We start from the raw sequence: 21,175 nt of genomic DNA on the forward strand, positions 1-21,175 counted from the left end.
TTGCAGCTAAAGAATCCCCACTTGAGGGGCACCTGGGTGGCTCCGTCGGTTAAGCGTCCGACTTCAGCTCAGGTCGTGATCTCACACTTCGTGAGTTCGAGCCCCGCATCGGGCTCTGTGCTGACAGCTCAGAGCCTGGAGCCTGCTTCGGATTCTGTGTCTCCCTCTCCCTCTGCCTCTCCCCTGCTTGTGCTCTGTCTCTCCCTCTCTCTCTCTCAAAAATAAATAAACTTAAAAAAATGTTTTTTAAAGAATCCCCACTTGAAGCAGGATTTGTTCCTTCTGGATGATGTTAACGCTCTAAGAGGTTTGGGATGGGATTTATGGAGCCAGCTCCAAGTGGGTCCTTCCCATTTGGAACTCAGTGGGCGTCCTGATATGATACTGTAACTTGTAGGTATATTTGTACATACATATATGCAAATATACATGTATGCGTGGTGTAATGCAATTCTGTAAGTGAATAGCAGCCTCATCACCCACTTATGTAGGGAGACTAGAACTGTATAAGTAGATATAAGGCCCCCAGTACTTCACAATTTTCTGAATGATGAAATAAATCCACAATTTATTTCATGCCATTGGATCTTATTTATTTCAAGTAAACATTTACCACTGTTGGGGGGAGTGGGAATGTTAAATTCCTCTCTTTTAGTGGGACTATAATAGCTTTGTTCACAGGGGCAGAAATCGGGAGCATATGAAAAGAAAATGGGTTTGGAGGGCCAAAGACTGGGATTAAATCACTATTCCATGATCTTACAGCTAGGATGTTAGGCAAGTGATCTAATCTGTTGGAGATATAGTTTCTTATTTGTAAAATCAGAACAATAGTACCTTTTTTCACTAGTCTATTGTGAGCATAAACAAAGTATTTTTTGTGAAGTCCGTACCTAAATGTTTGACAGGTAGTGGACATTCAAGAATCTTTAGCTCTCTTTACATTATTAAAATAGCCCAGAACAATGAAGTTTTCCCCCCCGATAATATGCACATTTATATGGGCTCCCGTTCACACGCACACTATAGTAATAAGCTTGCATATAAATTCACTCCAGTTGTCCCCTCTATAAATACTATGCCTTTTATGGAGCAAATAAAGTATATCACCTAATAAGTGTGTGTAGAACCAGATAAATCGTAGTTATCAAAAAAAATTAGATAAACTAGAAAGCCACAATCCATATAAATTACATGGAAATGTGCTACTTTGGAGGTTTGGGGATATTTCATTATTTTTTAAGTTTATTTATTTATTTTAAGAGAGAGAGAGAGAGAGAGAGAGAGAGAGAGAGAGAGAGAGAGAGAATCCCAAGCAGGCTCTGCACTGTCAGCACAGAGCCTGACACGGGCTCAAACTCACAAACCATGAGCTCATGACCTGAGCCAAAATCAAGAGTCAGAAGCTTAACCAACTGAGCCACCCAGGCGCCCCTAGGTTTGGGGGGTATTTTAATTACTTATATGTTTGTGTATGTGTGCCTGTGTATAAAATTCAACAGAATGTTTTTAATATTATTACAGTCAATATTATTTTGATTTACCTCCATCTATCATTTTCATTGTTCTTCCTTCTTCCCTGCATCTACAAACTTCCACCTAGATTGATTTTTTTCCTCTACCTAAAGAATACTCCGTAGCATTTTCTTTAGTGCAGATCTCTGGTGGTGAATTCTCTTAATTACTATTCATCTGGAAAATGTCTTTATTTTGCCTTCATTCCTGAGGGATCCTTTTGCTCAATATAGAATACTTGGTTGGCAATTCTTTTTCTTTAGTGCTTTAAGGATATTCCATTGTCTTTTGGACAAAACAGTTCTATTTTTTTGTCAGTAACTTTTTCGTTTAAGGAATTTCATGTGATTCCTCCCACTGTCAGTCATCTTAGTTCTTCCAAAGTCGGAATCACAATCTTCAAAATAGCCGTTTTAAAAAGAACTTGTGTTCAGTCCACAATTGTCACTTTCACTGCCAAGTTCTTTCGGTTGGGCTTTTCTGATCTCTGCTTGAATATGAACACACATCAAAAATTCCCCACCTGTAATCTTTGCACTTGATGTTGGGCTTGCTTAGCTCATCGACAAAGACTTAGACAAGTGGGAAAAACAAATCCTCTTTTGCAACCCAGAACTCATCGTTGAATGTGAGTTTTGATACGGATAAGAAGGAACATGATACTTAAAATAGTCCCTTGGGGAGCCTGGGGGCTCAGTTGGTTAAGCGTCAGACTTCGGCTCAGGTCATGATCTCACGGTCTGTGGGTTCAAGCTCCGCATCGGGCTCTGTACTGACAGCTCAGAGCCTGGAGCCTGCTTCCGATCCTGTGCCTCCCTCTCTCTCTGCCCCTTCCCTGTTTGCACTCTGTCTCCCTCTCTCACCCAAAAATAAATGAACATGAAAATAATTTACAAAAATAAAAATATTTTTCCTACTTACGGGTTAGACCTTCTTGAATCTGTGGATTGTTGTCTCATACCAATTTTGGAAAATTTTTAGCAGTTATCTCCTAAAAAATGTCACTTCGGCCCCGTGATCTCTCTCTCCTCCAGGTGGAATGCAATTTATTGGTCTGTTGGGTCTTCTCCATGTGTCTTCTGAGTCTCTCCTATGTCCTCTGTGTCCGTGATTTTTGTGTCTCTGTGTCTCGTTCTGCATGGTTTCTTCCGAAGCTCAAATTCAGGAATCCAGTTCATAGGTTCTGTCATCAGCCACATTTATTCTGTTGTAAAATTCATTGCGTTTTTGATTTTAGTGAATATATGTTTCTTCATTCTAGAATTTCCATGGATCTTCGGAACACAGGTTCTAGATCTCTACCAAAATCCTCAAGCTTGTCTTTAATCTCCTTAAATACTATAAGCATAGGTTATTTTTTTTTAAATTTTTGAAGTTTATTTTTGAGAGAGAGAGAGAGTCTGTGTCCGTGAGCAGGGGAGGAGCAGAGAGAGAGAGGGAGAGAGAGAGAATCCCAATCAGCCTTCACGCTGTCAGTGCAGAACCAGATGCAGGGCTCAATCTCACAAACCTGTGAGATCATGATGCCCACTGAGCCACCCAGGAACCCCCCTTTTTTAAGTCTTTTTAAAAAATACTTGTTTATTTTTGAGGAGGGAGGGGCAGAGAGAAGGAGACAGAATCCTAAGCAGCCCCCACTGTCAGCGCAGAGCCCGATTCAGGGCTCAAACTCACAAATGGTGAGATCACGACCTGAGTCTAGGTCATTTTAATGTCTGCGTATCTGATGATCCTACATCAGAAGCCCCCGAGGGTCTGTTTCTATTATCTATTGTTTCTACTGGTTTTTTATTCACGTCTTCTGGTCTATTCGTGGACCTCATCCCTCTTTTTTAATTGAATGCCTTTTATTTGGAAATAATTGCAAATAATTATTTTTACTTGGAAACAATTCAGACCTTACCCTGATTTTAGGGGCTAGGATGATTAAAATCTGAGCTTCAGACTTTGAGAAGGCCTGTCTGCTTCTGGCTCACCTCACTTCTAGAGTGTAGAGCACTTTGGAGTCACAGCCCAAAAGAGTGGAGCTCACCAGAGAGCATCCCCTTGATATACCTGAAGGCTACCCTGAATTTCATTCCCTTCTCCTCCCCACCCCCACCATGCTCTTGAGATTACAAAAAGTCCAGACCACTTGGTTTTGAAACTATTCCAGTTTGGAATGTGCAAATGCCCTTGGAGGAAAATAGCCCTAAACACCAGGTTTAAATCTCTAGACTGTCACCCTTTCCCTGAACCTTCCCCGCCTTACTTAATGGCAACAGTAAGACCTTCACTGGACAGTTTGCAAACCCCTACACCCACTGTCTCCTTGCCTTTTGTTCATGTGTCTCCACTTCCAGGAATGTCTTCTCCTTGCATCCACACCTGTACTCCACCCTGATTATTTTTTAAAACTTAGCACAGTGTATTCGACTTCCTTAATCACCTCTTCTTCAAACCGGTCTATGCCTTTTCTCTGCCCTCCAACAACTTCATATTGTAGTAAAGTATTATCACCCCACGCGCCACCTTGATTGGCAGTTACTACGTTCCTGGACCTCTTCTGCCTGCTTGATTGTGACCTACTCTGGGACCAGGACTTTTTCAGCCTTATTTACTTAGCATAGTGCATGCATAGCACATGGTGGCAGAGGAAACAGCAGCTTTGGGGAGGATAGTGAGCGCCCCCCATTTTGGGGAGTCGTTTTCAGACCAATGTACAGCCTGATTTGAGTACCTGGAACTTGACCTTGGACGGGCCAAGTACTTGCTCTCTCTGCCCAGTTTACCCTCTCCCCAACACTGCCCACCCCTCAATCCTCTCGAAATGCTGCCCAGCCTTCGGGGTCCCAGGAAAACGGAGAAGCCCTGCCTGTTTCCTCCAGCCTTCACCGGCTCTGCTGTCCCCAGGTTTTGAGTACACGGCTCATTTATCCGATAAATATTTATTAAGCTTCAGCCATACACCAGGTCTCCTTTTAGGGGCCAGGGATACAGTGATATAAACAGGTTAAGTGCTGCCTGGTGGACCTTACATACAGCCTCATTCTGATTCCTAATCATTTCTGTCATACGTGAGAGTGGCATTTGCCCAGTGAGCGGAAAAAGTGCAAGACTGTATCTTGTGCTCCAGGGCTGAACACTGAGCACCTGTTCCATTGCCCTTGGGGGCCGATCCATTTGTTTTAAGGGAGGCCAGCTATAGAGCTGATACTCAGTAAAATGATCCTGTGAACACTAAATGGACTTTTTTTTTTTTTTACTGGCTTCTACCCAGCACCTATATATGGTAAATACAGGTACAGCAAAAAATTAAGGGCCTCATTTGCGTGTGTTGGCGGATGAGGATCGTGGAACATTCTTATTCCCTCCCCCGCCCCCCTTTGGCTTAGGCACGTGGGCGTGTATGAATTAAAACAAGACTAAAATGTCTTCATTTGTTTCCTTCTTCTTTGCTCTCTGTCTCTCACTGTCTCCGCAGGTCAGCGTGGAGGTTTTGGTAGAGTACCCTTTTTTTGTGTTTGGACAGGGATGGTCATCCTGCTGTCCAGAGAGAACCAGCCAGCTCTTTGATCTGCCGTGTTCCAAACTCTCTGTTGGGGATGTCTGCATCTCACTGACCCTCAAGAACCTGAAGAACGGCTCTGTTAAAAAGGGCCCGCCCGTGGATCCGGCCAGCGTCCTGCTGAAGCATTCAAAGACGGACAGCCTGGCGGGCAGCAGACACAGGTACACGGAGCAGGAGAACGGCATCAACCAGGGAAGCGCCCCGATGCTGTCCGAGAACGGCGAACTCAAGTTTCCAGAAAAAATAGCATTGCCTGCAGCGTCCCTGCTCACCAAAATCGAACCCAGCAAGCCCACGGCAACCAGGAAGAGGAGGTGGTCGGCGCCGGAGACCCGCAAACTGGAGAAGTCGGAAGACGAGCCACCTTTGACTCTTCCTAAACCTTCTCTAATCCCTCAGGAGGTTAAGATTTGCATCGAAGGCCGGTCTAACGTAGGCAAGTAGAGGCAGCGTGGGGAAAGGAAATTCGGCTCTCCCTTCTCATTTGTATCCAGATTACTGTACTGTAGGCTAAATAACACAGTATTTACATGTTACCCTCTTTAGGTTTCTGTTATAACCTTGTCATTAGAGTTACAGCTGGTGTTGCAGCAGGAGACCGGGGCACATGCTTTTCCAGGAGTGACAGCGGCAGGTGGGGGGGAGGGGGGAAGGGCAGGGCCCGCGCAGGCTCCGGGCGTCCTGGGAGAAAGGAACGTGGCTTCCGAGCACCTGCCTTTTCCAGCTGCGGGGAAGCCGCGGCCCGGGCGCCGACTTCCGCCGGTTTCCTGTGCAGGTTCTGCGGGCAGGGAGCTGCCGGGGAGGGGAGGAAGGGGGCGTGTGGGCGTGCACTTGGGGGGCGCGGGTGCAAGGCAGGGGTGGAGGGTGTCTCCTTCCCTCTGCCTCCCTCTGCCTCCCTCTCTCTGGCACTGGCCTGGAGGTCCCGCCAGCAGGGCAGGGTCCTGGCGAGGGCCTCACGTGCAAAGCAAACATCAGGAACCCGGGTGCAGGGCCTGCTAGAGAGGCGTCCGACAGCAGACGGAAAGCCAACCGTGTAAAAGGACCTTTTTTTTTTTTTCCCCTCCAACATATTTTACAATAAAAGCAACTTTTAATCCTATAGAGATATATTTCCCCCTATGGGGCCTGACTGCACTGATATTTTTTTAGAGCAACTGCCACACGTGGGATTTCGTTTCTGCTTTACCAAGTGCAGTGATGTCGCCCGGGTGTCACGGTGGGCAGCGCAGCTGGGCGCTCCGCGGGGCGGGGGGCGGGGGCGGGGCGGGGGCGGGGCGCTGCGGGGGAGCGGACCGCCCACTCTGGATTCTGTGCAGTGTTAGGAAAACCAATCAGGTTATCACATTGACTTCGCTCAAACCGCCCTGCCGAGAGCCGCGGAAGCGCTCCTCATTGGGTTTGCAAAATCTGGTCTTTTAACTCTAGTACTGTTTATAGTTCATGACTATGGACAACTCGGGTGCCACGGGTGCCACTTTTTTTCAGATTCCAGTGTGACGTGAGGAATTAGATTTTGAAGATGAACATATATATATTACTATCTCTAAGCACTTAAAATGCTGTTCACACTTTATTACCAAGCATCTTGGTCTATCATTCAACAAGTACTGTATCTCCCTTTAAACTCTTTGGGAAGAAAAAACAAAACAAAACAAAAAAAATATATATAAGTTGCTTTCTTTTTTTTTTTTTTTTTTTCAACACTGTAACTACATTTCAGGTCTGCAGAGTTTCTCACGAGCAAGATATTGGAAGTTTCAATGTGGTTTAAAGGGATGAATGTGAATTATGAACTAGTATGTGACAATGAATGACCCCCAAGTACAGCCTGACAGGATGTACTTTTCACTTTGATGTTTGAGAAAGAAGTAAAGGCATATATGCAGAGCTGGCAGAGAAACTGAGAGAAAAGGGATGGAAAAAAGAATACTCATTTTTGTCCAGTGTTTTTCTTTGTAAGATGAACTTTTAAAAAACCTTGCGATTTGCACATCTTGAGTTTATAATTTGTGTGATATTCCTGCAGTTTTTATCCAATAACATTGTGGGAAAGGTTTGAGGGACTGAACGAGCATAAATAAATGTAGCAAAATTACTTTCTAACCTGCCTAAACTCTAGGCCATTTTATAAGGTTATGTTCCTTTCAGAATTCATTTTGGTCTTTCTACATCTGTCACAAAAAAAAAAAACCAAAAAAACACAAAAAAACAAAAAAACACAAAAAAACAACAACAACAAAAAAAACAGGTCTTAGCAGGACAACTCTGAGAATTTTCTTCAGACTCATTGAGAGAGTTTTCCATAAAGACATTTATATATGTGAGCAAGTTTTTTTTAAATTACTTTATTGTTGTTATCAATGTTATTTTCAGAATGACTTTTTTTTTTTTTTTTCCATCTGAAATCAAATCGAGATTCAATGTTTGGTACAAACCCAGAAAGGGTATTTCACAGTTTAAGCCTTTCATCCCCAGAGACCTGAAATATTGTGTGTGGGTTTTGGGCGTGTGTCTTAAAGTGCTTTAAAAAAATTACAATAATAAGGTTTTATAAGTAACGAGAAATTTTTAAAGATTCTCACTTGGAGTGGCTGCAACTTATCCGAACAAATACTTCATCAGATTTTTCTTTTACTGCTGAAAGTAGTACTTCTTCCATTTTACAAATTAAAAAAATAATTTCTAATATCAACCCACATTTTGGCTATCTAGTATCTCATTACATTTAGCTCTTACAAGAACTTAATGATATTTATAAACCATTTTCTGGGGTGTACCAAAAACATTCGCATAGGTTTAGAATAGCTAGAACTTTCTTTGGATTTCATTATCCTCTCAGCATGCTAGCAGAGGGCTGGGCGAGCCCATTCTTGCGGTCATGTTGCTTGTTTAGAGCTGGTTTTTGTTTTTGTTTTTGTTTCTAAAGTTTCTGCTCAGAGACCTTGCTTAATCTTCCATATATTCTGCTCAGGGCACTTGCGATTTTAGGTTTCGTTTTTCTTTTTGTTTTGTAACCTTTCATGGTAAGAGGAATATGGGGCTGCCATACACACTTCGTCCTCCTCAATACCACTATTCACAGAAACTCACGCGGACGCAGAAACACACATCACCGCCTTTCGACTCCACTTCCAGTATTGTGCTAACTGGATCCTCAACACCAACACTAAAAATGGGAAAACATAACACGGTTCGGAGCAATAGGAACACCATCATAATTTTTGTGCTTCTATTTCAGGTATAGGAATTCTTAAATAATTGGTTCTTTCTAAACATCATCCCATTTCACGCTCTTGCTTTTTTAGTGTGTGCAACACTTCCCGTGCCAACAGGTCCGACCAGTGTGCTCTAGTTAAAGCTCATTCCCCATCCGGCCCGTCTTCCCCGTTCTGGCCAGAGAAGGGCTGGAGGGAAGGAACCGGGAAGGAGAGCAGCTCCCGCCGTGAGCTCCCCACCACGGATGCTGAGTGCTGGGGAGGGGAGCTTTCAGGAGCCCCATATGTATGTCACCCTGTTGCAGAAAGAGCCAATAAAGGAAGGCTAGGGGGCCAGCTTGAGTCCCTCTGTCACCATGAAGAATAGTGAATGTGCAGTGTGGGGAGGAAGCAGATAGATTCATTTCTGAGGCACACCGTGGAGCAAAGAGAACCAAGATCCACCCATTCTCCAAGGTGTTTTCCAGAGCAGGTGGGTCCCTCCTCGGGTCTGTGTCCTGGAGACTTTGAGCTGTGCCTCAGAGCACGGGTGGGAAGTGTGGCCCGATGTGTGTGTATGCGCTCTGAACATGCAGCCAGTGGCCATGGAGGGGCCCCTTTGAACAATGGTCACCACTCCTTAGTGGCAGCTTTCCCTTCAAATAGGAAGAACATCCCAAGGACAGGGAACCTCCTCTTGTTGGCAGACATTGGCCAGCTCCTGTGTAGCAAACATGACAATGAGAAGCATAGAAATTCTTCAGTGCCGTGCAGCTCACAAGGACCAGCCATGTGCCTCTGTACTATGTCCGCTTGGCAATATCTACTGACAACCATCTTCCGTTCTTTCTTTCCTGTTTTCCATTTCTAAACTAATAACAGCAGGCCTTTTGCGTTTACAGTGGAACACAATCACCAAGAAATCAGTCAGGGCGAAAAGAAAAAAAAAAAAAAAGAAACCAACAATCAAGAACCTCTCTTTCTAGGGATTTCTAAATACATTAAAGGACTGTTCCTTAGAATGTTTAACGTAAGAATTATTTCAGTTTGTTTGGGCCACATTGCGGGGGCAGGGGGAGATACAAAGATGGATGCCACTTACCTCAAACCTTTTAAAGTGGAAATCCAAATTGCATTTTTGTTTGGACTTTCAGAATCATTTTCGATGTCGGTCAATTTTTTGTTTTGTTTTGTTTTGCCCAACTCAACCCAGTTGGGTGTGGGAGGATTGGATTTTTTTTTTTTTTTTCGTTGCTGTGGATCCCATTTCTAAGTCTGACTTGTGACCCAGTATGTTTTCTGTTAGGTGAGTGTGTTGGGTTTTCCCCCCACCAGGAAGTGGCAGCACCCCCTTTTCCCCTACAAGGAACTCTGCGGAACCTTTCTCACCTCTTACTCAGGGACGGGGCTGGTGTGTGTGTGGTACACTGACGTGTCCAGAAGCAGCACTTTGCTGTGGAGGAGGCTTGTACAATTTCAAGGAATGTTTGGATTTCCTGCATCTTGTGGATTACTCCTTAGATACTGCATAGATTGCAATATAATGCTGCATGTTCAAGATGAACGGTAGCTCCTAGTAATCATACAATTTACTCTTTGCACATAGTTTGATCTTTACTGAAATGTGTTGCCAAAATTTATTTTTGTTGTTGTAGCTTTGGAATTTTTTTTTTTGTCTGTTTTTTAAGGAAACAATTGACAATACCCTTTAACATCTGTGACTACTAAGGAAACCTATTTCTTTCATAGAGGAAAAAAAAATCTCAAAATGCTTTTGAAGACACTAATGCCATGTATTTCAGATGTGGGAGAAACAGCAGAGTTCTTGGACAGGAGGCCAGGCTTTGTGAGCCGTGTTGGTTGTCATGGCTACTGTTTCGTGAACCGCACGCAGCTCAACAAACTGGTCTGTTCTCTCCCAGAACCCTTTGCATTTCTATTTCCTGGTCACCCATGATGATTCCAGGTGGAAGAAGGGCCCGCAGTCTCGTGGCCCAATCCGGCGCCTTCAGCGGTGATATAAAAGGAAAAGAAATTATGCTTTTTATTTTTTAAAGTGGAGTGGGGGCCTTTGCTTCCACCTTTGTGTTTTTAACCCAGATTTTCTGAAATAGAGAATTTAGGAACACATCAAGTAATAACTATACAGAAAATATACTTTTTTATAAAGCACATGCCTATGCTATTGTTGGGTTGGTTTCCTCTCTTTTCCACGGACAGTGTTGTGTTTCTGTTGATAGGGAAACTCCAAAGAATTTGCACACCTCCACTCCGGAGCTGAGATTTCTTTTACATAGATGACCTCGCTTCAAATACGTTACCTTACGGATAGGATCTTTTCTTGTAGCACTATACCTTGTGGGAATTTTTTCTTTCTCTCTCTCTCTCTCTCTCTCTCTCTCTCTCTCTCTTTTTTAAATGTACACCTAATTTGAGAAGCTGAAGAAGAAAAAATTTTGAAGCACTCACTTTGAGGAGTACAGGTAATGTTTTCAAAAATTGCACAAAAGAAAAATGAATGTCGAAATGATTCATTCAGTGTTCGAAAGACATGGATCTGTTGAAACAATGAGTTTCATACCTTGTTTGTAAAAACAGAAAAAAAGCATAAAGGTTGAAAGTTACATGTTGGTGGTTTTTTTTTTTGTTTTTTTGTTTTTTTGGTTTTGTTGTATATAGAAATTTGTCATGTCTAAAATTATCAGACTTGTGTGGTTATGGCCTGGAAGAATTACTAGGTAAAAGGCTCTTAAACTATACCTACGCTTCCTTTATGTTTTTGTTACATAGAGCCCTCTTCGGAGGGAGGGCAACTCTGTATTCTGAAATTTGAGAATACTGTTCATTCCTGTGCTGAAAGTACTTCTCTGAGCTCCTTTCTTGGTTTAAACTCTCAAGCCATTGCAACTCCTTTTTCTTCAGAGATCTTGTTTCACATTGTCAGCACTTCCTGTTTCAATAAACCCAAAGAATATAATCCTGAACAAGAAGTGTTTGTAACAAGGGATCCTAGCTACCAGTAAAACAGAACTCATTATGAGGACAAAAAAAAAAAAAAACCGAAAAAAAAAAGAAAAGTTCAGCCTTCTTTCTCCGCCACCCCCCCCCCCGCACCTCATTTAAATGGGGGGTATAAACAAGAATTTCAATTGCAATGCTTCATTTTACTTTAATTTGGGGTTTTTCTTCTTTAATCTTGAGGCCAAAATACCCAGTAAAACACGGAACAACTTCTCAGAAGAGTCCTATTCTGTCCCAGACACAAAGCAGCCAGCAGAAACTGGACAGCTGTGGGGACATTGAACAAACCCACCTACCGTTCTTAAATTCAGAATCTCAGCCCCTCCCTTCCCATTCAATGCAACGTTTCTGGTAGCTGACATTCACCTGTACGATGGCGGGAGGGAACAGCGGCTTCAGTTTTTCACGTCCTTCGTGACTTGCGTACAAATGGTTCAGCTGTATTAAGATTAAGTGCATTTGGCCAATAGGTAGAATCGACACAGCAACAGTCTCTAAGAATTTCCGTCACTTTTCTTATCCGAAAGGACTCGAGTCTTCCACTGCAGATAATCGAAGACTTCACCCAAGTTTTCTTCCCCTTTAGTTTCGTTTGTTTGCTGTCTGGATGGCCAACGAGCCGGTCTCCTTTTCCATGGCCAGTCTGAAGGTTTGCGTTGGAAGTGCTGCTTACAGCATTCCTTGCCGGGCTAATATACCGTCCTCCGGGAATATCAAGTCTGACGTGACTGACGCTGGCTTAGAGCTGTGTCTTTACACGGCCGTTATCAAGAAGCTGGGCGTGTACGTTTCCTCTGGTTCTTCCAGGAACCACTGCTCTTATTATCTGGTCCAGGAATGGGGTCAACTGTTCAGTCCGTGAACATTTAGGTTGACACCTATACATTCGGTCCCGCGAATACTGCCCTTTTGGGGTGGTTTCTTCCGGCTCAGTGTTCACCTGTAAACCCATTTAGGGTCAAGTGAATGGAGGTCTCGGGAGAGCCCTGCCAGTGTTCGTGGTGGCCTTGGTTTAAGACAGTCCTAACTTCTGGCCAGTGGGGCCCTGGCCCCAGAGCCATCTCTGAGATTCGTATCACTGTCTGTTTTACTATCAGATCATTACCCACCAAACTTCCAATCGTATGCCTCCCACCGGCCAAGGGAAAAGAGACACCAGAACTTTGGGGCAATATCAGACTGACACGGCCAGTACAGAGGAGAACTAGGGAAGGAATGTTTTGCACCTTACTGAAAAGAAAACTTTTAAGTGCATACATAGTTAAGAGCTTTTATTGTGACAGAACTTTTTTCCATATGCGTGCATACTCTCTGTAATTCCAGTGTAAAATATTGTACTTGCACTAGCTTTTTTAAAACAAATATTAAAAAAAAAATGGAAGAATTCATATTCTATTTTCTAATCGTGGTGTGTCTATTTGTAGGATACACTCGAGTCTGTTTATTGAATTTTATGGTCCCTTTCTTTGATGGTGCTTGCAGGTTTTCTAGGTAGAAATTATTTCATTATTATAAGAAAACAATGTTTGATTCAAAATTTGAACAAAATTGTTTTAAACAAATTGTCTGTATACCAGTACAAGTTTATTGTTTCAGTATACTCGTACTAATAAAAATAACAGTGCCAATTGCAAACGTGTGTCCTTGCCTCTGTCAGGTGTTTCAAGACAAAGGTTGAGAAAAGCATGGTAACCCCCGCCCCCTCGCCAGAATGAGCCCCGCTGTGATCGCCGGTCCCGTTGCAGTGGGGAGTGGATGCAAGGCATTGCCCTTCCTAGGAATGCTTTTCGGGGAGGTGGGGAGGAAGGCTTGGCCATGCAGGAGATGAGAGCCTGAGATAAAAGGCACGTTTCAACACCCGCTTTGGGCTTATTCAGTTCACGTTTATTTCCTCCTAGCTGAACAATGCTGTTTACAAGAGATCTTTGTTTCTGGACAGCATTTGGCAGCTTCACGGGACTCCAGTGGCCTTGCTACACACTGGTTAGTGGTCCCAAGGTGGAAAGTTCCTTCGGATTTCCTTTAGCTCATGCCTGTTAAAAAAAAACGCAGCAAGCCAGGGGGACCTCCTGGCATGCGGAAAAGGAGCCCCCATTTGTCTCAAGAGCGCTGCTCGGTAGGTTTCCCCTGTGTCCGCTCTGAAGGAGATGGCGGCTTAGTTACCCCAGAAACTAATTCCCCGGGGACCCATGCCGGCGGCGGCGCCCCCCCCCCACCCGGCCCCCATCTGCACGTGTGGCTATCAAATCCTTCTGCAGAGACGGAAGGGAGTTCTCAGTTGCTAAATTCAGGGTTCTCACTGAGCCCAGGGAGGAGCGGGTGACCCCTTTCCTCTTGCTGTCTTCCTGGTTAGATGTTTGGGGGCGGGGAGCTCGCCAAGACTCTCCTCTGGGGACTTGGCATTGAGGCCCCGATGAGCTGTGAGCATTAGTGCTCACGGTGCTCACGGCACCGGGGGGGGGGGGGGGGGGGGGGATCCGGGGGACCTTGCAACCCGCGAGGGGGTCCTGCCCCTCCCTCCAGGGCGGTCTGGACGGACGTGCCACGTGCTACGGGCAAGTCTGGGGAAAGCAGCCTGAATCACCGCCTTCCCCGCTGATGTAATACTCGATGCTTACGGTTCTGAGAGGTTGAGGCCCAGTGGCTACAGACTTGGCTCAAATGTTCACACGAGGGGAAAAGCGGTTTCACGTGCGGCAATGGGACGGGCCTCGAAACCACCAGATGCATAGCAGGAACGGCCCTTGGTGAACGGCGTCTCACTCGCGGACACCTTCCGGCACCCACTCCTGCACCGGAGGGCCTGGGGGCTGGCGGTTGGGCACTCGGGCACCCAGCGCCGCACCTGATACCCCATCCGGGGCTCCCCGGGGCCCAACGCTACTGGAGGCAGAGATGCACGTATGAAGGCAAAGCACGACGGGGCCTTCGAGGAGCTTTTTGCAAAATCTCTGCTTCCGGGTGATTCGCTTCCCTCAACACTAGCTCAGCAAGGGACCTGCCTCCAGCAGGTGGAAACCAAGAGCAGAGAGGGTACAAAATCTTTACACAAGATGGATAAGGCAGGCACAGGTCTCTGCAAAGACCACAGCCCCTACTGGGTTGATGGGCATGCCCGTCCCAGACCCCTCTGTGTGTAGCACCACAGCCGGATGTAAGAGGGGGACAGTGGTGAGCCCAGGCTAAGCAAGGGGTGCCCAGAAAGTTCCCTTACTACCGCTAGTACATTTTGCATCGATTTCTTTAAGATCTCCCTTCTTTTACTTCTCTCCCTTATTGCAACAGAGAATCTCTTAAACTCACGAGCTCGAGTAGAAACCATCTTCCACAGGAACAGTGTGGGACTCAAACCTCAGACAAGCAAACGGAAAACACGGGGGTGCCTCCAGCAAAACCCCACATCTTGCTCTATGTTGAAACAGCCTCCGGACCCTCCTCATCTCTCAAACGTGTAGCCAATTCACGTTTCCACAAGTACAATAACTATTCCTAGTGGAGTCAGGGGCGAAAAGTTTACAACAGCCTTGAAGGTGCTGAACCCATAAATGCGTTCTTAGAAAACTACAAACGGATGGATAGTTTCCTGGAACATTATGGTTTCGATGGATTCTTTGTATGGTGTCCGTCACCGTGGACATCGGGGTCCTTACCACAGTAGCACTGTGTGATCCTTCTCTATTCCAGGAGAGTCACTTAATTTTTTAAAGGAAAATGCACTCTCGCATCTGCTTCTCTAAGCCTTGTTTAAAAGAAAAGAAAGTGAAACATCCTGGTCTGCATATATTGTCCAGTCTTAATCCTCAAGCAATGCCTCAAAAGAAGTGGCCACTGTTAACAAATCCACGTTCACGGTTTCAAGAAGTGCCATAGTGGGACACTCCTCCAAGGCCCGGGTCCTTTCTCCCAGAAAATACCATTGTCACCAGTGAACTGACCACTTTACAAGAATACCTTTCTTGAGAATATCGATGGCCCCGAGAAGGGAATAATTCTCACTCCTAATTGAAGTCAATGACTTTCGGGAAGCCACAGGTCAAGGTGTTTGCGGTCTTTCAGCGGGATTCCACTTGCCCAGGTTTTGGTGGGTGACCTTTCCACCAAACATCCCACGGAGCTCCAAAATAACTTACGATCTAAGAGAGAGGCCAGCCTGACAGGTCGAGACGGAGGAGGGAGGAGATGAAGGGAAAACAAAACGCAATGAAAAACCGGGACAGGGACAGTGTCCTCAAAGCAGCATCGACCTTATGGTGACAGATACCTGTTCCCAGAAGGCACGTGTAACGCAGGTGGTGAAAACATGCCACCATGCCTCATGAGTATCTGCACGAAGCCAAGTCTCCAAGTTCCGGTCGGGTGCTTTTGGTTCTTTTCCAGCAACCGAAAGCAGAGGGGGGTTGGAGGGTTACCCTGACAGGCCTGGCCGCCCTCCCCTCCCCTCCCCTCCCCTCCCCTCCCCTCCCTTCGCCTCCCCTCTGTGACTGCTAAGAGCTAAGCATAGGAAGTAGGTAGAAAACCCCCAGCTCCCTTGACAACCTGCTTCCTGCAAAGGCAAACTCCAGCACTCCAAGTCTTAAGATAATTGCATTATATTAAAGTGAAACCATTTTTCTTTAAAAAAGGAAGGAAGGAAGGAAGGAAGGATGGAAGGAAGGAAGGAAGGAAGGAAAAGGGGAGCTGAACAATGAGGTTATGAGTTCCAGGCAGCTGGGCTCTGACCACAGACCCGGTCAGCGCCCTGCTTCCGGGGCCCCGGAAGGCACTAGGGGAGCCCCAAAGCCTCCGGACGGCAGGTGGGGGAGCAGGAGGCAGGAGCCCAACATTCAGGAGCAGCCAGAATCTCTGATGTCACAGGAGGAGGTGGGAGAGCAGGTGTGCGTGGAAGCTCCCGTGAGCCAGAAGTCACCGCATCCTCAAGGTTAGCTGAACACCGTGTTGTGCTGTTGCGTCACCCGGATGAACGTCGCCCTCCTGCTGAGCTCCTTGAGTTTGGCGGCCCCCACGTAAGTGCACGTGGACCTCAGTCCCCCAAGAATATCCAGAATAGTGTTTTCTACGTCCCCTTTGTAAGGCACTTCCACGGTCTTGCCCTCGGAAGCTCTGGAAGAAAAAGGAAGCTTTTCTTTCTTATCGGTTGTTTCCTCCCCCCGTAAGAACCCAGCTGTAATGACTCCCAGCTTTAGCCCTTGACACAGCCCCCAAGGCACTCAGGTAGCTCCGTGCCACACCCTCTGACCCCAGTCCCACATTTGCTACAAATGCCGAGCCGGCCACACCAGCATCTCAGATGAATGCGTGCCTCCCATGCGAAACGCACAGCCTCACTGCTGGCCACCGGGAGCGTCTGGAAAAAGAAAGTCCTCATCAGCAGCCTTGGAAGAAGTGACCTTCTCGGCAGTAGCCTCCACTCTGCTCCTTGCTACTCCTCCTTAATCCCTACACGGGTGTCCAGTTGACCCCGAGCCCCACATGCCCAAGGGGAAGAACAGACGTGGCAGATTACCTCCTGAACAGCCTCCCCGCCAACTGCCTACAATTAAGAGGTGAAGGAGATATCCATGCAGACAGTCTCCCACGTACCACGGTTTGACTCCGCCGTGGTGCGAAAGCAATGCGCATTCAGCAGAAACCATACGTCACATTCCAGACTTGGACAATCCTCACCTGTGATGCAGGCCACTGATGGCCGCAGCTACGTCAGCCCCGGGATCGTGAGGGGTGAACGGTCCCAATACAGTGACCAGCCACCCTGCACCCGTACGACCTGTATATACTGTTTTGCACTAGGGTATTTGACAAATGACACGAGACATTCAACACTTCCTTATTAAAAAGGCCTCGTGTTAGAAGATTCTACCCAACCGAACGCTAACGTGAGTGTTCTGAGCACACGTAAGGTGGGCTAGGCTGAGCTATGACGTCCGATGGGCTAGGTGTATTAAATGGGTTTCAGTTTACGATATTTTTACCTTAAGAGGGGTTTATCAGGACATAGCCCCGTAAGTCAAGGAAGATCCACAAAATGGACAACTCAAGCCCTGTTAGGCTGCATGGACATACAGTCCAGACTTGCTTCTGGACTGTACAATACAAGAAGGAAATCTCCAATCTATGCAAAACTCTAGCCTTCATCTAAGGCTCGGGCAATCTGGAAATTCTGACAATTAACCAAACGGTGGACTCTTCTTTCCTGGTCTCTTCAACTAGAAAAGATAGCATCTCTCAATCAGAAATTCATTACCTAGGATTTCAAAACAGCATTAACTCTTGTTGCGCTGAAATCCACACATCGAAGGCTACCCTTAAGTGCAATGAAATCTACCCGCTTAAACCACTGACTAGACCAAGCTGGCCTCAGGGCTGGTTCAGAGCACCAAGCTCACGGAGCCCGTCACTGGCCACTCCCAAGACGATTCACATCACCACGCTCTGTGACCAGGGACCAACATCTCTGCCCATGCGCCCACAGTGACTGCCATTTTGCTTTTTACAAGAGATTTGCATGGCCTGCCCGGGGCTTGTTGGAAATCATCCAGACTCTCATCGTTGCTTCTCTGCTACCTGGTGATGGCACCTCGTGCAAGTCACTTATTGCTGAAGCCCAAGTCTTCTCATCCGTAAAACGAAGGTACTTTGATCTGTCTCCCAGGGACAGCGTGAGGACTAAATGGTTAATGGCTGGGAAGGAAGCAGCAAGGCATAAACAGCGCTACCTTAATTAAATACAACGTCAAAGGGGGACCATTCTTGTGAGAAGACTGTAAACTGCCAGGGAAAAAAAGAGAAAGAAAGAGGGAGGGAGGCAGAGAGACAGAGAGAGACGGAAAAAAAACAGATGCAGCCCGCAGGGCCCAGGCTGCCTCCAGATTGAGGTTCTAATTCCTTCGGCACTTCCCTTTCTTGTCTAATCGGCTTCCAGAACAGTCTTGATATGCTGGAGTCTTCTATTTTCGTTTTGCCTAAACCCTGCTGAAATTACAGATGGGTTTTTCTTTCGGCTCCTTGGCTTCCGTGTGTAACCTGGTCTACCCTTCCCTGTCTACTTTCCTTGGAACCCAAAACGGATGCAACAGCTAGAGGGCAATAAATGTACTCCAGGCGAAGCGTCTAGCTGTTGCCGAACCACAATGGCTCCGCTTAACGTACCAGCACCCAGCAGACACCGCACAGGCCCCTGGGTAGGGAGGGTGGCTGCTGGTAAAGCGTGAGGCTTCTGGGCCAGAGGTCCGGGGTGCCACCGAGGCAGTAATCCTCACCCTGCCCACCCTGACGAACCATGCCACCTCTCCCATCGGGCACCACGTGGGAGGGACAGCGTCCTCCTGTTCTAACCCAAGTTTCCAGGATGATGGTAGAAGCGTGGTCCCCTATTCCTGTTCCCCACCCTGCCTTCCCTAGGCTGCAACATCATCGTGACGGAGTTTCCTCTTCCAAAGGAGAAAAAGACTGGAGAGAACGGATCCCACAGAAGCGCGGAACTCTGGCGGAGTCCCCCACACCTCCCACCTGCCCGCCCATGAATCTCAGCGGGGTTCTGGGATCTTCCCTCTGGCTCGATCGCACTCTCCCACAACACCTCTGCATCCCAGATTCTCTAGAGAAGCTTTCAAGTATGGGCTGAACGTAAGAAATGGAGGGTGTCCAGCAGCGAGGGCTTGAGTTTCCATGGACGCAAGACCTTCTGTCCTGTCCGCTTAGTGGGACTTGTCATCAGGCTAATGCCAACGAGAAGTAATAGCAGCTTCTATGGAACAGGGCCAGGCAATGATTATGTGCTGTCCTAAGGCTCTTAAAACACACATGCGGACACGTAAAATGGAGGCGACACAGAAAATAGCCAGGTTATCTATCTCTTGGGATCGTGGGTTTGTAAAACAAAAAGGCAGGAGTCAGCGTGCCTTCTGCGGGGAGCGACACAATTAAATGGCTAAAAATGCTGCCTGTGTCAACCATCAGAGCGTGGAGGCTGTGGACGGTCCCACTGCCCGGGAAACACGGCACCCTTCCGGAAAGGCCTGACCTCCACGCAACGCCGTGCACCACACCTGTTTCACAAGCAACGGGAAACCCATTCTTCAGCCCAGTGCTTGCAGCCTGAACTTATTCCAGGAGAGAGACTGGCAGTTACAGGGCTGGCCGAGCAAAGGCCCAATCGGAAGGACACGGCAAACACATTCCTGCCCATCCCCTGGAAATCTGGAGTGTCACCTCCCAGACTGGTCGCCCCCTCGTCACATTTCCCGCCCCCCGTGCCAAGAGACTTCTGCTCTGCACGTCCTTTGGAGGGCCCCCAACACAGCAAATGCTGGCTGGATAAAAACTGGGACTGCTTAGAAAGAAGCAGGGTACGTTCTCTAGCTCCCTCCCACGGCCCATCGGTATCAACAGAACTGATATTCGAGACCTGCTTCCGTCCTGTTTCTGTAAATGTGAGGCCTCAGCCACAGAGGGCAGGGCGCTGGCGCTTCCCCTTACCTGTATTCGGCGACCCCTCCTGCGTGTTTCTTCATCGCGGTTTCGGAGCTCATCCCGTAGAAGAGCTTGAGTTTCTGCCCGTTCTTCTCAATCACCTCTCCGGCACACTCAGTGTGGCCCGAAAACATCCCTCCCAGCATGACAAAATCGGCTCCGGCCCCTAAACTCCCAACAGTGAGGACAAGAAGAAGGCAGAAGAGCTCAGAGAAAACCGCTCAGAGAAAATCGGCTCTAGAAGGATCTATGTGCCGCTCCAACTCACCCTTCCTTTGCTCCTAGCGATAATCAAGTGGAGAGTTCAACCTCTCCCTTTTTGGAGAAAGTTAAGAAGTGAAGATGGGCACTGGACACCCAGAGAGAGAAATGCTGCCCACCACTGATGATCGGGGGCTAACGCACTAGAAAATCCTTGATGGTAACTGACGGTCAACTTGACCACCTTCCAAGCAGAGGTCTAAGTCTGGTCATCAGAGCAGCCTTGAGAATGGGGCAGCATTTTCTCCAGCGTGTTGCCTAATCTCCTCCACAGTCACTCCTCTGGTGTTCCCAACAGACATCTGGTCTACCTTGGGCCATCAGCACTCTCACACTCTGCCTGTGTCGATCACGAAAGACCTCAGAACAGACTGAAACTCCTACCCTGGAGACGGGGTATTAAGAAGAGAAACCTGGGGCTCCTGGGTGGCTCTGTCAGTTAAGTGTCCGACTTTGGCTTAGGTCATGATCTCGCGGTTGTGGGTTCGAGCCCCGCGTCAGGCTCTGTGCTGACAGCTCAGAGCCTGGAACCTGCTTCGGATTCTGTGTCTCTCCATCTCTCGGCCCCTCCCCTGCTCATGCTCTGTCTCTCCCTGTCTCTCAATAATAAATAAATGTTTAAAAAAAAAATTAAAAGAAAAAAAAAAAGAAACCTAAATACTACACACATATGGCACCGAAGCTGCCTCTCCAGTGTTTATCACAGGGCACGGCACACGGTCGACCTAGAGTAACTAGTTGTCAAGAAAGGAAAAGGCGTATGCCGAAGAACTAGAAATCTCACCGTTCCCCATCCCGTTCCCGGATGGCTGTGCAGTATCTCCACTGACTATGAACTTCTGAGGCCTATGGAGGGTTTACATCCAGAACATGACGACATCAGGGTTCAGATGGATTCAGTAATTAGGATAAAGGGCAAGGAGGAGCAGCAAGCATAGGAACCCCTGAAAAGTGGTCCTGACCTCTTCCATCGGGTCATGGGCACACTTACGGGAGGACTGTGGGATCTGCATTAGGCAGGCCGGGGCCTTCTGTTCAGCGTCTCAGAGAACCAGGCCCTGCGGGGCTGGCCCCCTGGCCTGACATCAGACAAGCCACACACAACGGGCCCCTTCTACCTGGTGGCAAGACTTACAGGTCCTTCACTCCAGGGTCCCTAACCTGA

The 21,175-nt window shown here is 47.1% G+C and overlaps 2 protein-coding genes and 1 non-coding gene across 17 annotated transcripts in view; 2 read left to right on the forward strand and 1 right to left on the reverse strand.

Moving 5' to 3' along the window:
- Positions 1 to 5,852, forward strand: part of ATXN1 (ataxin 1) — a 413,952-nt gene extending 408,100 nt beyond the window's left edge. For all 13 annotated transcript variants that reach the window (XM_047859130.1, XM_047859133.1, XM_047859138.1 and 10 more), the window contains one exon: positions 4,979 to 5,852. In XM_047859130.1, the coding sequence (XP_047715086.1) occupies positions 4,979 to 5,509 (531 nt within the window). In that variant the 3' untranslated portion in view covers positions 5,510 to 5,852. The remainder of the gene's footprint in view (positions 1 to 4,978) is intronic.
- On the forward strand, positions 2,049 to 2,174 carry LOC125166938 (small nucleolar RNA SNORA40). Its single transcript, XR_007152637.1, has one exon. It is a non-coding gene; the product is annotated as a small nucleolar RNA SNORA40 (small nucleolar RNA).
- Positions 5,853 to 15,853: 10,001 nt separating the features above from the next.
- Positions 15,854 to 21,175, reverse strand: part of GMPR (guanosine monophosphate reductase) — a 44,731-nt gene continuing 39,409 nt past the window's right edge. For all 3 annotated transcript variants that reach the window (XM_047859914.1, XM_047859912.1, XM_047859913.1), the window contains 2 exons: positions 19,756 to 19,915; positions 15,854 to 16,380 (listed from right to left, as the gene is read on the reverse strand). In XM_047859914.1, the coding sequence (XP_047715870.1) occupies positions 16,200 to 16,380; positions 19,756 to 19,915 (341 nt within the window). In that variant the 3' untranslated portion in view covers positions 15,854 to 16,199. The remainder of the gene's footprint in view (positions 16,381 to 19,755; positions 19,916 to 21,175) is intronic.

The sequence above is a fragment of the Prionailurus viverrinus genome, chromosome B2 (genome assembly GCF_022837055.1).
Source record: "Prionailurus viverrinus isolate Anna chromosome B2, UM_Priviv_1.0, whole genome shotgun sequence".
Lineage (NCBI taxonomy): Eukaryota > Metazoa > Chordata > Mammalia > Carnivora > Felidae > Prionailurus > Prionailurus viverrinus.